This window comes from Polypterus senegalus, chromosome 2 (genome assembly GCF_016835505.1).
Source record: "Polypterus senegalus isolate Bchr_013 chromosome 2, ASM1683550v1, whole genome shotgun sequence".
Taxonomy (NCBI): domain Eukaryota; kingdom Metazoa; phylum Chordata; class Cladistia; order Polypteriformes; family Polypteridae; genus Polypterus; species Polypterus senegalus.
In genome coordinates, this window is record NC_053155.1 from 191,061,910 (window position 1) to 191,078,715 (window position 16,806).

General features: G+C 33.0%; 1 protein-coding gene across 2 annotated transcripts in view; it reads right to left on the reverse strand.

Annotated features, from left to right (window-relative positions):
* The window catches only part of LOC120523620 (X-linked retinitis pigmentosa GTPase regulator-like), a 56,148-nt gene that overhangs the window by 27,785 nt on the left and 11,557 nt on the right, over positions 1-16,806 (reverse strand). The window contains exons 2-9 of one of the 2 annotated variants that reach the window (XM_039745082.1): positions 15,577-15,702; positions 14,079-14,171; positions 12,347-12,409; positions 8,757-8,915; positions 6,806-6,955; positions 5,310-5,468; positions 2,497-2,652; positions 691-815 (exon numbers count right to left, since the gene is read on the reverse strand). In XM_039745082.1, the coding sequence (XP_039601016.1) occupies positions 691-815; positions 2,497-2,652; positions 5,310-5,468; positions 6,806-6,955; positions 8,757-8,915; positions 12,347-12,409; positions 14,079-14,171; positions 15,577-15,702 (1,031 nt within the window). Of the gene's footprint in view, positions 1-690; positions 816-2,496; positions 2,653-5,309; positions 5,469-6,805; positions 6,956-8,756; positions 8,916-12,346; positions 12,412-14,078; positions 14,172-15,576; positions 15,703-16,806 lie in introns of those variants that run through there. The other variant, XM_039745083.1, reaches the window with a different exon arrangement.

The following is a 16,806-nucleotide window of genomic DNA, read 5'->3' on the forward strand; positions in this document are numbered from 1 at the left end:
CTAACATTTTGGTGTATTTTCTGTAAACCAAGACATTGGGACAGAGTTGAAGAGTTAAGAGCACAGCAAAGTTAACCTTCTTTCGGTTTCAACTGCTAGAATCAAGATTCCAAAAATAATTATGATATCACCTTATTTCTAAGGTCAGTTCTATGTGTGATGTTAATCAAAAATTAAAAGGCAAAGTAAGTACTATTTTGTCTCTTATAATTATGCATTTTGTTCACTGGCTTGGTTTGAGGTTTGTGTGTTTGTGTACTAGAAGCTGGGTACAAGTATAGAAACCAGTTTGTTAGGGAGTATACAGCCATACAAAAGACACATCGCTCACCAAAAATATTGAAAATACCTTGGAAAATGCCATCAAATATTATGCGGTCTCTGTATTATATTCCTTAGGTCCTACAATATACTGTACAATCAAAACTCTCCTAATGCTGCTCATTTTGAAAACTAAAATGTACTAAAATTACATTTCAGTGTATCTTTCAGTGTATTTAGCTTATTTAGTTGGGTAACCTGGCACTCTACCAGAATCAACCAAATATTAATGTTTATTTGTCAAATTAAGAAAACAGTAACATAAAATAACAACTGAAAATAAAATATTTGAAGTGAAGGTGGAGTAAATCATGTGCATAAATTTCAATTATTCAGAATATTATGCACAAAAGAAAAACGAATTCTTACCAGCAACACTGAATATTTCATAAATCTAGAGCATAAAGTTGGTTTGAACTGGTTAGTGAAGTTTTCATCTCCAAGACCAAGCTTGCCATGTCGCCCATCTCCAAACGTATACAGAAGGCCATTTTCTACAAAATGTGATAAATATAAAAATGAATTTTCATAAGTAGATATTATTCTTCAGTGAAAATAGGATAACCAATATCTGTTACTAGTTCCACAAAATAGTATTTTATGACATTAATGAGATACCCTACAAATGGTTTATATATTTGGATGCCTAGAAAGGACAATAGCCTGATTCTATGCATTTGTGTTTTAGGCCTAGAAGTATGAAAAGTAAATTAAACAAATCTAATAAATTTCCTTGCACCCAGGAATGCAGCAAAAATTCTTTATTCGATGAACAGATCTGGGCTTACAAAGGTTGGCCAATAAGGGAGTGATAGAATTTCTGGGCTACAGAATTCTGCAGAGAATTAGTATGGATCGCTGTGCCACTACAGATAGTAAGTTAGAAAAAAGAATGGGGGAGATGTATAGTCTAAGCTGGAAGGCAGACTATTCATACTCGTAAGAATAATAACAGAGTCTATTAAAAAACAATAAGAAGTGTGTAATCAGTATATGCTGTCATCTTTGAGCTATCAAGTACTCATGACAAAATAAAGTTACTTGAAGCATATTCAAAGAATTACAATTGTCAAGCTATTCAAGAAAGAGATTATAGAGAGGAACCCCATAATTAACCAAGTATTACAACATACCAGAAATCAACTTTTTGCTCATAAGAGTGTGACAAGGCAAGGGCTTAATCGAATGCAGCATGCATGTGCTGGTGTGTGACATTCAGTGGTCTTTTTTCCAAAAAAAAGAAGAATATTGCAGGTATGATGTCAACCTCTGCTACTCATATTACAGAGACTGGCCCTGTCTTAATACAGTTTCTTGTTTGTTGAAGAGTTTTTTTTGTTTATCCTTCTTTATTGGAGAATTTCTAGGATAGTTTATTTCTGGCTGTCCACACAGATGCCTGCCATCATATATAATATAATATAATGTATTTTTCTTCGCTACCTAAATGTATTAATTATGCTCCTCAAACCTGCCAATTAGAATTTGCCAATGGAAGGCTACTAGAATTGTAAAAACACTGTTGCTATGTTGATTATTTAATGTGGTTATTTAATATATTTTAACTTTGCTCATACTGTATGAAGAGTAAAATCAAAACAAATTATGACAGATCTTTTACATTTAATAACATTTTGCATACTGTATAATAAAATTGAAATGACAAACAAAATAATAATTTTTAGAAAAATAATTTAAAACAACAATAAGCCTTGGTTACATGTAATGTTTACAGACACCAAGTGAACACGGTTTAAAAATGCTTGCAAATTTTTATAATTTTAACAAATTCAAACTGTAATAGAAAAAGAGGAGTAAGATCAATATGACTATGACCAGAATTAAAAATTTAAAATAAAGTAAACAAAAGCTCTGTCTACTAGCTGCTGACCAACAACTGATACATGTGATGAGTCTTTATGCATAATTTCCAAATAAATACTACTAGGGAGACAAGAATTAGACACCTATTAAAAGGAGTTATCATAATATTACAATAGATGAAACCTCCCAGCACATACTGAATTAGACACATATACAGTGTGACATAAACTGAAGTAGACTCAGTTTTCCTCTGCTTCATAGTTTTTGATTGAGATCCTAATGTAATGTTAAATGTAACATTAAAAAATAAATGCAAGCAGAATAAGAAGAACATTTTAGAAAGAGTCTTACCGGTGATTACAGCTGTATGGTTCTCCCCACATGCTACCCGTTTCACTTTTTTCTTCTGAAAGTGTGACACAGTTTTTGGTAAGGAGGACTCAAAAGTAAAAGTGCCATGACCTAATTGTCCATACTGACCAAAGCCAAATGTGTATACATCATCATCTTCAAAAGAGAAAAAGGTGTAAGATGCTTAATTACCTTTCAATGTAATAAGATGTTTCTATGCATAACACGTTTTGTTTTGAAAATATAAATATGACTTGAAGTTTAATTTTTTTGCTTTACAATTGTGAATGCAATCATGCTGTCTTGAAAGTTCTGTAAAACAAATACCACCCCCTTTAGATTCTCTTTTTTTCCAAGCAGAGTAGTTGGCTTTGATTATCATCTAATGTTAATCAAAATCATAACTATTAGTTACATTTTCAAACTTATTATTCATAAAAACAAGGCTGTGGGGAACAACAGTCCATTGGGAAACATCTTGTACAAAACAGAAACCAATCTTGGATGGATAAACATTACACAGCTAAAATTCAACAAAAATAATAAAATATTGGTGCTGGTGCAATGGAATAGTGCTGCTTTAAACCTCTAAAGTACTGGTACTGACTGTTTAGACCAGTGGTTCCCAAACTCGATCCCAAGGACCCACTGTGGCTGCAGGTATTTGTTCCAACCAACTTCCGTTTTTCATTGGACTCTTTGCCTAATCAAGTGAGTCATTATTTCCCAGTTTATGTGTTTTGGAGTCACTGTAGAAATTACAAACTAAGTTTGGTAGATTTTTAATAAAATGTAATAATCAGTTATATGAGGAATATGTATTTTTTAAGTCATTAACAGTATTTTCAACCTAATTTTCATTCTGCTTTTCCCGGTGTTCTGGTTATTTAATTGATTATTTACTAATTAGTGAGTCTGACACTGAAGTCGTTGCTGCTTTCGTCATCCCGGGTGTCTGCTGTGCTGGTTGTTAACTGTCACTATTAGGGTTAAATTAAGGGAGCAAACTACACAGGAAAATAAAAAAAGATGGTTAAGCATTTATAGCTTTAGAAAAAAATAGAAATATTTCTAAAGGTCTTATAGAAGTAAAAATCATACTGTTGCTTTTGTCTGAATGTAGAATAAGAGAAGAGTAAAAAATATGGCCAGCTAATTAAATGAGATCAGTTGTTATCGATTATTATCACCGATTGCAGTGCAGAGGGAGAGGGCCCAGGCATCCATATCGGGGGTCGGGTTAGAATTCAGTCCCAAGAGTGTTGCTCTCTAGGAGATTTCTGTTTCAAAAAAGATTTTAATTTAATAAGAACACATTTAAATTATTATAACTATACTATAACTTCTAAGCACTAGAAGTGCTCACACCGGGCCCCGCACAGCGAAAAGAGGCCTTCCCTTGAAAACATTATAAAAACTATGTTTATTTCACATGGTACAGGAAATTGAACCCACGAGTCAAACAAACCTTAAATAGGGCTTCAGCATGGCAGAGATGCTCCGCTCCCTCAGTCCCACATGCGCAGTGAATGTGTTAAGGGAGAAGAAGAATAATAATGCCGGGAGAATCAGCAGCAGATAGTGGACTGACAGCACGGCAAGAAATGAATAGAGTTATGGTAGAGATTATGAACCAACTGAAACCGGAAATTGAAGACCGCAGTGTTCATCTTCAAGACCTTTGAAACCGATTTTCATTTATTCTGGATTTGCATTCAGTCACAATTGAAGACGAAAAAGAAAGAGAGAGATTAAAAGAGGAATGTTCAGCCTTCATCGATTACTATAATAATGATGTGACAGGATTTCAACTATATGTCAAAATGTGATGTTCCTTCGAGCTGGGTGGAATACAGTTCCCCCGATCCAAAGGATGGTCTCCTGTGCAGGCTAATACAGTTTGGAAGGGATGTCTTTCCCACGATTTGCATTGTGTACAAATTACTGCTAACCATTGCATTTTCAAAACTGAAATTAATAAAAACTCATCTGAGATCATCCATGTCACAAGAGTGTCTGACCATCCTGGCTTTAATCAGCATTGAAAAGGAATTCCTCACACATGATGTAAAAAATGAAGAAGTACAATTGTTTTCGGACAGGAGATCTAATTTGGGGAAACAAACTTAAATGAATATTTAATTTGAATAAAGTGTTCATTTCTTATTTAATATGCCTTCTTTACCACTTACTTTGACAGCACCTCACCTTAGAGGGCATACAATCAAGGAGTTTGTCCCGGGCATCTTATAGCCTCTGCACGCCACTGACAGTGGGTCCCCAGGCATCTTCACGTGCCACAATAGCTGCAGAACATCATCTGGGGGAGCCATCCCCACTTATAAATTTGTCACTGACTGCCATTCCTTTACATTTGGAGATTCACCACAGATCTTAATTCTATGGGGAGGGGGGCTGGGGGGAGATGTTCTTTCACTGAATGAAGTGTCAGTTTCCCCGTGCCTATGACGGCACATCACAAAGCATTCCGTAAAGCGTTCTCAATCCTTTCCTGTTCAATACTATTTTGATTCACGATTCTGCGGGACTCAAATTCAGACATCACACGACCCACAGTTTAAGAAGCACTGGTGTAGAGTCTAGGTAATGTCACTTTTTTGTGCTTTTTTTTTTTTTTAAACTCATTCCACACTTGTAAAATTTAAGTTGATTGATGACAACAAATTGGCCTGGTGGTAATGACTGCATTGTATTGTGCAGGGCTGGGACTTGCCTTGCACCCAATGCTCCTATAATATGGTATGTCTCCTCATAACCACAGGAATGATATATTTTACAGCATTATTACTCACCTGAAAGTGCTACTGTGTGGCCTCCTCCACAGGCAACTTGTTTAACTCTATCAGAAACTCCATTCACAACCTGCGGAACTCTGGTGTTATTTAATTGCTCAGGGAGTAACCCAAGTTTTCCATTGTCAGACTCTCCAAATGTGTATAGCTTTCCATCAGCTACAACAAATCAAATTAATTAATGGTAAAAGCTTACACTATCACAAGACATCAAACAAAGCTATTTACATCAAAGAATAATATATTTATTATTACACAACTGGTACATGATGGGGTACAATATGGGGTATTATTATTTAGATCTATAAGGCAGTACACCTCAAGCTCCTCTCATAATGTTATTTCAAGAAAAAGAGCAGCTTATTTTCCATGACTTCAGGCCGAAACTCTATGAGGTGTGAAACTTAATAAGCCAGTTTGTTGAATGGTTAGAAATATCTCACTCAGTGAAGGAGGTTTGGTTTCACTATTTAGGCTAAAAAGAGAAATTCCATTGCTTTCTTGTCTCCTATCTCTTGTTACACATATTTATGTTACCGTACTTCATATCTTAACAACATCATGAGTCCATATAAAATGATGATTTTTTTTATCAAGCACTAAAGCACATTACACTAATTTTTCTTTTAAAAGCAACTCTTGTGTCATATTCTTCATATTATATGTTAGCTTTGAATCTGTGAGAAATGCCAAAACAGATCACAAAATTAACTGGAAGCAGTTTACAGAATTTTTTTTTGTGTAAAAAACAACCATCCAAAAAAACTACTGTATAAAATGCAGTTTAATTATCCAAGTGTTCATTTTAATTTTTATCCAATAAAACCAATCCAATAAAAAGTAGTTGATATCTAACCTTCTTAAGTTAAGAATGCATTATATTATGACATCTATGCAAATGTCTAACTTAAAGGATATACTTAAACAATACAAAATGCACAATGCTGAATTCTGAAGCTAGCTAGTCTGATAGATAGCATGCCCTCTTGATGTGATTTGACCTTATATTTGCCTCAAAAGTTTTAAACAATTTGTCCACATAATAATCTAAAGGTCCACCTTAGTAAAAGGATAAGTGTGTGTGTGTGTTCCAAAAGATGGTGCATCACAAACATTTTTAGTAATGAAATGCATTGTATTTGTCTTTCTAAGAGATGGCGCATCACAAACATGAACGCTGCTTTCACAGATCCCATACCAAATGGCATATAACAGAGACAAACAAATTGCATAATGCATTGCAAATGTTAATGCTGAGGTCTATGCGGATTATTTATATTTCAAACTGTCTTAGAAGGGTAGCACAGCTAGTAATCTTAAATTATTGAATTTAACTTTCATACATTAATATTTTAGAGATTTCAAAAATTATATTACATTTGCAGTAAAAATGACTGCTTAAAATGTTCTTAAAATACATACAGAAAACATAAAAAATAAAAAAAATTACTGTAGATCCTGTTTAAAATAATCCCATTTACTTAAATTAACTATACCTGTTACAAAAGCTGAGTGATAGTAGCCACAGGAAACCCATGTCACTTTTTTATTAATGTCTAGTTTTTGAGGAACATAAGCTCCACTCTCATTGCCCAAGCCGATTTGACCTTCTGAATTGTCACCCCACATATAAAGTTGCCCATCGTCTAAGTTTAAAAGGATAAGAAATACAATACAAATGAAAACATGTATAAAATATATAGTACAATATAATATGTTAAGTAAAAATACAGAAAAGATTCAACCAGGAGAAATTAGAAACATCGACTTCTCCATTGAGTTCACTTACTCCACAGGTTTCAGACAGTTACAAGTTATACTGTATTCAACGCACTCAGAAATGCAACTGTAAACCCTAAGGATGTGAACAGAATGTTCTCAAAATGTTAGCATAGCACAACTGGGTAAACCACAGCTTTAAAACTGTTTTCTTATTTTTGTTTGAAAAGCACTTACATGTGCACAATGTGCATTTCACAAACTAATTTATTACATATCAAATTATTACATAAAATGATGTTACCCACACACCATGACGACATGTATAAACCAAATACTGCTCTTTCTTTGTTAATTTGGAAAAAATTCCACATAATTACAATGGCTGGGGATACTGATCCTAATAGCCTATAGATGCTAAAATAGCCTCTAGGGCCATAAGTAAAAAAGTGATTTATTTATTACTACTAGATGTTAATAACTCCCTCTTTAGAGTAATATTTCACTTCCCCACCACAAATGAATGTACAGTTAGGTAAATAATTGCAAGTAGAATTATTATCATTTTTTGTTTGGTTAGTTGAGCTAGGAAATATGAACATACAGCTCCAGATCTTAAATGGATAAATTCTGATGCAGCTCATATTAAAGCCAATTTTAAACTCCTCATTTTGATATACAAAGTTATATTCCAACATTCCTGGCAGAACCTATGATGTCTACTGCAGATCATACATTGATAATAACAAGATGCAACACTGCTTAAAATTTGAAGGATAAATTAAACTAATATAAGTGGTGCTGCCTTTAGTTAAAAGGGGCCACAATCTCTGGAATAATATACTGTATTAGAATTTAACAATCAAGACTGAGCACTTACGATTTAAATACTTTATAATACACTCTTCTGGGAGCTGCCAATGACACTGCTTGTAGTGCTTACCATGGCTATACTGGTCAGTTTTACTGGCTCATATTTGCAACTTTGTTCATGCCCCTTTCGTTTCCACCACGTTAACCATTCTGATTTTGTAATAGAATCCTACAGTGGCTCTGTTATTGCTCATGATGAACCCAGTGTGAGACCTTAATAGTCTTTGGAAATTATAGGCATTTGCCTGTGCCGTGATGTATTGTGAAATGTAAGACAGTATTTATTACAAGAATATTGTTTTTCTCTATTCTGTTGTAATTTTGTTGCTTTAAGAACATAATTTGTATTAAAAAAATGTAAACCAATATATACATTAACAGGTAAATTTTGTACTGTGATTTTATATTACATGTAATTTGGAACTTTACTTTAACTTAGCTCTGTTTATAAATGTAAACATAGCTAAGACATATAACTGCAAATATAATTTATAAGAATACAATTAACTAATATGAATTACTGTAGTAAAGTGTGAGATTTACTCTTTTAAACTCATTTAATGGGAAATGAGAAGTAAACAGAAAGTGTATATATTATTTCACTGTAATTTCTCATCTATGCACCCTTCACAGTTCACCATTTAAATCATAGCTATAGCATTTTTTTCAAAACATAAGAGTCTAAAACAATGCCCATGTGAAATAAACAGCATAAAAGGGGGTAACATATCACATTTAAAAGTTAATACAACACATAATTTCAGATATGCACTTGACAAAGTATTAACAACAAAGTATAATCAAAGCATGTATTTATATAAAATTAAAAATGAATACCAAAAATGAAAGTTTAACCTGTTAATGCTGCAGAGATGTTGGATCCTGCGGCAAGTTGCTTAATTTTAAATTTTCCTGTAAAGAATTTTATTTGATGGAAAGTGTCTCTCTCCTGAGCGTCATCTAGACCCAACTGCCCTTCGTTATTACCACCACATGCATACATTTTACACTGTTCTAAAAGAAAAGAAATCCTTTTAGTAGTTCTGAAAAACATCAACATGAACTAGCAAACCACCACATTTTTCTTATTTCTAAAAACGTACACTGCTGTTTCTTGAGCAGCAGGTTCAGCAATGAAATCCCTAAGCAAGCATTTTCATACACTGGTATAAAATCTATTTTTTCAAGTTAAGTAGGTGTTCACTTTACAGCACATTTTACAAAACAAAACAGAGAGAAAGGCTACACAGATGAGTAGACCAAAAGAAGGCAGGACATGCTTCAAAAACAAAAACTTCAAAATGAACAATCAACAATTGTTGACAGTTTTTTAATGTTAATTTCATGTACTGCTAATTAATTGAGAGGGAAAGGTTTGTGCTTATGTGTAAAAGATCCATGTAGAGAGTATTGCATCATAAAAGCTTTAAAAATAATGTAAATAACAGGCAGAAAAGAAACAGTAACCTCTTTATTGACATTTTTAAGTGCACTTTCCAAGTTAACACAGTCAAGTTGGTCTCCAAATATTTCTTGACTAGACTGTATATGTAAAGTATTATACAATATAGAATGTTGCTTACATTTTGCCCTCATTACTCTATGACCATGATTTGAAGATGACGATGATTTACTGGATTTACTTATCAAGCACTTGACATGGGTTATATTTTACAATTGTGTCATACATTTATTTTCCCCAGAAATGTGTACTATTTAGTGAAACTTTATCTATAAATTAAAACTGCACCCAGTAAAATTAGAGAAGAAAAAGGAAACAAAAGCCTTCAATTTTAAACAAGATGACCACGTTGATGCCAAAAATTTTCTTGTGTGCTGATATATGTCTTGAGATTGAATCACACAAATGTATTTACCCCTTGGAGGTGTTCACATTTTATTATAATACAACACAGAATCACTGCAGATTTAACTTGGTTTTATGACATTGATTAACAGAAAAAGGATCAAAGTGTAAACAGATCTCTGCAAAGCGATTTAACTTAATTGCAAATTTAAAACATGAAATAATTGATCACACAAGTATTCACCACCTTCAAGTCAGTATTTAGTAGATACACCTTTGACAGCCATGATAGCCTTGAGTCTGTGTGGATAGTTCTCTATCAGCTTTGCTCATGTGGGCATTCTTCTTTGCAAAATTGCTCAACCTGTGTCAAGTTGCATGGAAATCATGGGTGAACAGCCCCAAATTCTCAGTTGAAGTGAATTTTAGGCTCTCACTCGGCCACTCCAAAAAACTGACATTTTTTAGCTACTCCTTTGTATCACCAGCTCTATGCTTGGAGTCACTGCCTTGCTGGAAAACAGGTTTTAATTAGCGGCACAGGTTTGTTGCACACCATATCAGGTTTACATTTAGGATTTCCCTGCATTTTCCTGCAATCATTTTACCTTCACCCTCATAAGCTTCCAAATGAAGACTGCAAAGAAGCATCCCTACAGCATAATCCTGCCAACACTATGCTTCACAGTGGGGAGAGTATATTTTTAATAATGTGCAGTGTTTCTTGTACGTCAGACGTGGCATTTAGTCAGAGTTATCATAGGTCTGTTGGTGGCCTCCCATACTAGTCTTCTTCTTCCACGGTGTATTGCCTGCTCTAGGCACATTAACAGCTTTACTATATTTTTTCCATTTTTTAATGATTGATTTAACTTTACTCCATGGGATATTCACTGGCTTTTTAAACACTTTTTTGTGTTTGTGTTTTGTTTGGAGTCGCTTAGAGTGTTATCTTGTCTTTATTGTGTTGTTTAGGCTACTACAGCGACTCTTCAAAGTGTTGGACCTTCCAGATGCTGATGCATTTACATTATAATCTAAACCTCATGACTCCTGGCCATTTAACTAATTTTAATTTAACTCATTTTCTGTTTTATATTTGCAACTTATTTAGACCACTTTAGAGATATGTTTTCACATTGACATTAAAACAGTCTTCTTTTGTTGATCAGTGTAAAAAAAAAAAGAAAAAGAAATCCAATTTTAAAAAATGAGTTATAAATGTGCACTTAACAAATAAAAAAGGCAAACACAAAATCATGTCTGCCCACCTGTACAACTAACAAACCTGACAGTCAACTTCAAGTGTGAGCAAGCGGAATGTCAGTCCAGTACATGAAAAAAGGAAAAAATGGCATTATTCAAAAATTCAATTCATTATTAACCATTGCAAAAATTATAATGGCTGTGCTTATTCCAAAGGACAATGGTCAGATACAATACAGGTATGCCATCTTAATTTATACACATTTTTTAAAAAGTCCAGCTTGACTGTTCTACATTCCTTTCCTTTACTGCATACACAAAACATTTTCACCCTGAAGGGATGGTTACTTAAGTTAGCCTAGACAATGCTAAAGTTGTACTTGTACTATTGCAGCAACATAAACTGTAATTCTTTATTGTTTTGGTTTTTTTTTTTTCATGTCCTGGGTATGAATTTAAAACATATTTTAGTTAAAAATAAATGTAATGCAAACAGCCACAGACATGTGTTTCACTTCCAGATTATTCTTTACCACTACATACAATTAGCTATAGCAGCTGTGAATAAAAAAAGAGAACAAACATCCTTTCCTCAAGAAAGAGACTGCCAAGAATCTGTGATAAAAATGGATCATTTCCAAATTAATTTTGTTGTCTTAAACATATACCTAAAACAATGAAAGGTTCTTTTCTTTGAAGTTAATGTACTGGGTAAGTTTTAAAGTTTCTGGTTAAAACAACTGTCCACAAATATAAGCTTATGGAGAAGCATAACAAAAAAAATTAATGTATGACACAATTGTAGAAAAATAACTCCTGCTTCAAAACAAAATATTTATTGTAAAAATAAGAATAATCTAGACAGGCTACTTAAAATATAATATGAAAAAAGGAATAAAATTAAACTGGAAAACAAGGACAACAACAATACAGTACAATGCGGACAACTGCATTTAGTTATCAAATACTATAATATATTGTATTATTGGATAAGTAGCCTGGTCCACAACATTTATTTAGTCAAATTATAACTCAAGTGTGTAACATTGGACACCCAGAGGAAAGTTTAACATAACTAAAAGAAACAAAAGGTTGATTGGGAAAAAACAAGGGTTCAAGTACTGAACTCATCCAATATGAAGGAAAATACATAAAATGCCAAACAGGAAAAATCTACATGAAAAGTAATTAAAAACACAAAAAAATCAAAAGCAATTAAAAGCACAATCCATGACCAAGAGATACAGCGAGTTATAGAGCTTTTCTAAATAACATCAGAAAGTTCACCACTTGCAACTGTAAGGAATTTGACTTTAATGTAGATATGTGAATATTGCTGTCAAATGCACAGTGATGAATGAGTGCAATCAGATGGCATGACAACTAGTTAATATATTAAGTTGTTTATCAGTTTTGATTCATTTTTATTTACCTGTGCAAACTATCGTATGATTTCTCCCACAAGCAACCAGTTTCACTCTTTCAGATTTTAATTCTAAAAAAAAAAAACCACACAGTTATATTAGATTTAATATTCTTATACTTTTCTTGGACTAAATAAAATTTTAAAGCAGCAGATACAGCATTTAGAAAATGTAGCTTTTATTCTAAAGTGTTAAAAAGAAGGTATGAACATAATATTTTTTCAAAATATGTTTCTCATGCAGCACATATATTGTAGTTGTTATAAAAAATAATCAGTCCTTACATTTATTTACTTATTTGAATATATGAATAACAAGAAACTGTATAATGTCAAAAGCTATCTATCTATCTTTTGTCCATTTTTATATATTTTTTTTTTAGTGTCACATTATAAATGGGGCACCTCAGCCTTATCTTTAATCACAGTCAATAGTTCAGCTCTAGGATATGATATCTGCAACATGCTAAATGGTCCCCAAGGCTTAAACGAAAAGGTAGTACTCAGACATCAAAGAGGCAGTCCCAGTAGCCACCAAGAACACCTCAGCCGCATTAGTATTCTATGATTTCATTTATTCTTATTAAACACATTATAACATAGACACCTAGAGTGCTACCCAACAACAAATGTAAATTGTGTAATGTTGTCAAACCCCATTACTATTAAACACATGACAAATGCTGCAAACAAACCACATACATTAAAGATTTCATGCAGTGTCACTGTTATGGTCCCTACTTGTATCTTACTAACATAAATGTCTTTATAACAGTGATTCCCAAATTCAGCATTGCAAGACTGCTGTTGCTGCAGATTTCTATTCCAACCAATGTGAAAATAAGTGTATCAGTCTTACTTTTATTTGATCCCATTGTTTACAGAGTAGACTTTTTATGTTCTCCTTTTCAAAGAAATAACAAAATATTTATAAAATTGAAACAGTTCCTTTTGAATATTCATTCTATTTCAACTTGTTCTAAAGTTTTGTTCCTTAATTGTATCCAAATGTTGACAATATTGAAGGCTAAAGTAGAGTAATTACTTTAGTGCCATATTGAATTTTCTGCTATTTGTAAGAAATATTTTTAATAAGCTACTTCACAAGTGAAACGGGCAGGGAAGAATTTCTCTAATTTACAGTATCATTCCTTGTTGTTTGCAGCTGTGTCTTGGCTGACCCTTGCTAATCACCAATATTTAGATACGATTAAGGGAGCAGATTCCACAAAATAGAATGAATTAAACAGTAAAAATAAGGCTATGGCAAAGCAAGCAGATATTTCTAAATGCTAAGAAATATTTTAGCCCAGACAACTAAACTAAATGAGATCAATTAAAAGTAAGAGTGACATTGATTGTGGGGAAAAAAAACATTAAAAAGTAAAATCTAATTAAAAGGATTAGATTATTGTGATATTGCACAATACTATTACAGAAGTTTAAGCCTTCATCCACAGCTTTACTGGACAGAAGCAGCTTCACCCTAAACAAGCCCAAATGTGCAGATACCAAGACTGGATAAACGGAGAGTGGTAGCTTCAGGAAGGACATTCAGTTGTAAAAACCTTTGCCAACCATTAATGATTTGGTACAACTAACCAAGCAATTTAAAAAAAATAATATTCATATTAGCACTCAATAATTTGATTTGAATAAAACATTAATTTACTTACTTTATCAAAATAACATTGAATGTTATAATTATTCAAAATTTTTATATATCTAGTAAATAACTAACCTTTGACACATGTGGGTTTGTACACTGTGTCCTTTGTTCCCAATCCTAGTTGGCCCCAGTTGTTACTGCCGAACACGTATAATTTCCCATTTTCTGGAAAAACACGTATTATACAAAATATATTAAACACAGAGCAGCAGGGACCTCTTTAAATAGTCAATAATAAAGACAGACTAATTCTACTGAGGCATTTCCATGTCTTTTGACATAATAAAAAAAAATAAGTGCGCCTGCAAAAATAAATAAAGTACTAGGTGGCACCATGGTGACACACCACGTAAAAGACATGTTGTGAAGTCAAAAATTACCAGAACAGCAATAAACCTAGGTAGCATTTTAAGAAAATGTGCATATTCAATTTAGGAGACTACCAATGTTCATTTTCTCATTCTAAGACTACTACACTCTTCACAAAAGTTCTCACAGAGGGAACATTGATCATCTTATTTTGAGTATCCTGTAATTATGTCATAGAAGGATGATAATAAAACAAATCATAGTTTTAATTACCTTTGGAGTAGTAAAAAAACATGTATATAATTATTTTCCTACATATGATGCTGGACAGAATTCAAATTGAGACTAAAGGCAAAAGTAGTCTAATGTACAACAAATGTAAAATGCTATCCCATAGATGCAGGAAATAAAAATGTATAAAATAACTGTAGGCTTGAAGCTATAAGCACAAGTAATGAATAATGCTTGTCACTCTCTACTACCAGAAAGTCTGCAAAAGAAATACTGTAGCTGCTAGACTAACTACAATGATCAGGATTTGTTAGTAGTCCTGGGCACCAGACTTAAAACTGAAGGAGAAAAACTGTGTTTAATGGCCCCTATATTGTGGAACTTTCTTCCTGTAGAAGTGAGATCACTGGGTACGAGAATATTTCTGAAAAGAGCCTTAAGATCCAGTTATTTAAGCTTCCCTTTGGGTAACCTTGCTGTGTTCTACGCATTTTATCTTGGTTTCAATTTGTTCAAACTTGCTTTAGATTACTGATGCATTTTATTCCTGTTCTTAATTTGTTGAAGTATGCTTTTGTGTATGTCTTATTGTGTATGTTTTTGCATTTAAGTCCTGGTTTAATTTTTTTAAGTTTGCCTTTGTCTGTTACTATGTTTTATTGTGTACATTTATGTATTTTATTCCTGGTTATAATTTGTTGGCTTGCTTTTGTGCAAGTACCTGTGATAACTGTTTCTAAAGCACTTTGAGATATTTGTTCTTAAAAAGTGCTATATAAATAAAATGTGGCTACTTACTTACTAGTAATATTATAAATGCAGAAAAATATAATATGTTCTGTATATTCCTTGAAATCAAATAAATTCTCTATCAAGATATGAAGTAAGCTATGTTTCTTTCTGTCATTAATACAGTATGCACCTGACATACATTACCCATGTATTTAAATGAACAAGAACCGACTTGTGCTCAAATGACAATATTATACACCAAGAAAATAAAAGGAAAATAAAAGTAATGCAAACTTGCCTGTAATAAGAGCTGTATGTTCATCTCCACAGGAAATATACACAGCTTTATCATTTTTCAACCAGAATTTGCTAGGCACATTGTCAGCAAACTTGCTTTTTCCAAAGGTGAAAATGGCTCCAGATTCTAAGGGGAAAAGATATCCATCTCATACATATTACATTACTGGGTTTCAATTATGTAATAACCTTCATTAAGCACTGAGGAAATAACAAATCTATTTAAAAAAATCGCAACATTGAGTTTTCAGTTATCTTCAGAGCATCTTCATGGAAAACCACAGAAATACCAAAACATCAAAGTATATAGTGTCTTGCAAATATCTTAAATATAAACAAAGATCTAAATTACAGATAAAAAATGATTAAAATTTTAATCATGATTAATCACAAGATGGCACTTGATTTTTTTTGCATATTTAACATTCAGAAATGTCCAGTAGCCTATGTGAATAAGACTGCTGTACATTTTAGCTACTCAAACTCCAAATACTTGTGTCTTTCATATAAATCCTTAATACATGATGTATTTGTCCCTTGTGAAGGTAATGTGTAAGAACTAGTAGACCTTGCTGAATGATTTATCTCAGCCCTGTATCTTGAACTGTATTTAGAGGTTTGCAGCCTCATGCACTCCAGTTTACTGTATTTTGAGGTTTCTTAACTCCACACCTCCCACTAGTACTAAATTTGTGAATCTGAACAAATGATTAGAGAGAGTTTTTTTTATGAGGTTGTGAGTTTCTTTTAGTTTTTCTTGTGCACATTAAATGCCTTCTCAGTTAATTACTTTTTAACTAGCCGAATGCCCACCGTAGCATACAGCGGTATAAGAATAGGAACGGAAAACGGTGAGAAAGGAATCCAGTGAAACAAAGCTTAGGAAACCACCATCGCAGTATAATGAAAATAGCAAGGAGCGAAACCAATGCCAATGCTCGAGAGAGTACCTTCCTGTAGCAGGCTACAGAAAACATAGACATATAATGATAGATGGCGCATTCACTGTGTTGCCCAGTCGACACGATAAGTCAGCACGTCCGCTCTATTGTGAGTGGTAAAAGTGCCATTTAAACTAATACATGCAACAGATTTTGGCGAATCGTTTACATGCAATTATTTATATCCATTTATACACTAATAATGGCAATTATTAAATAATTATTATTATTATTAAATAATTCCTCCAGTATAAGTAACATTTCTCGGACTGCTTTCTTCCATCTCCGAA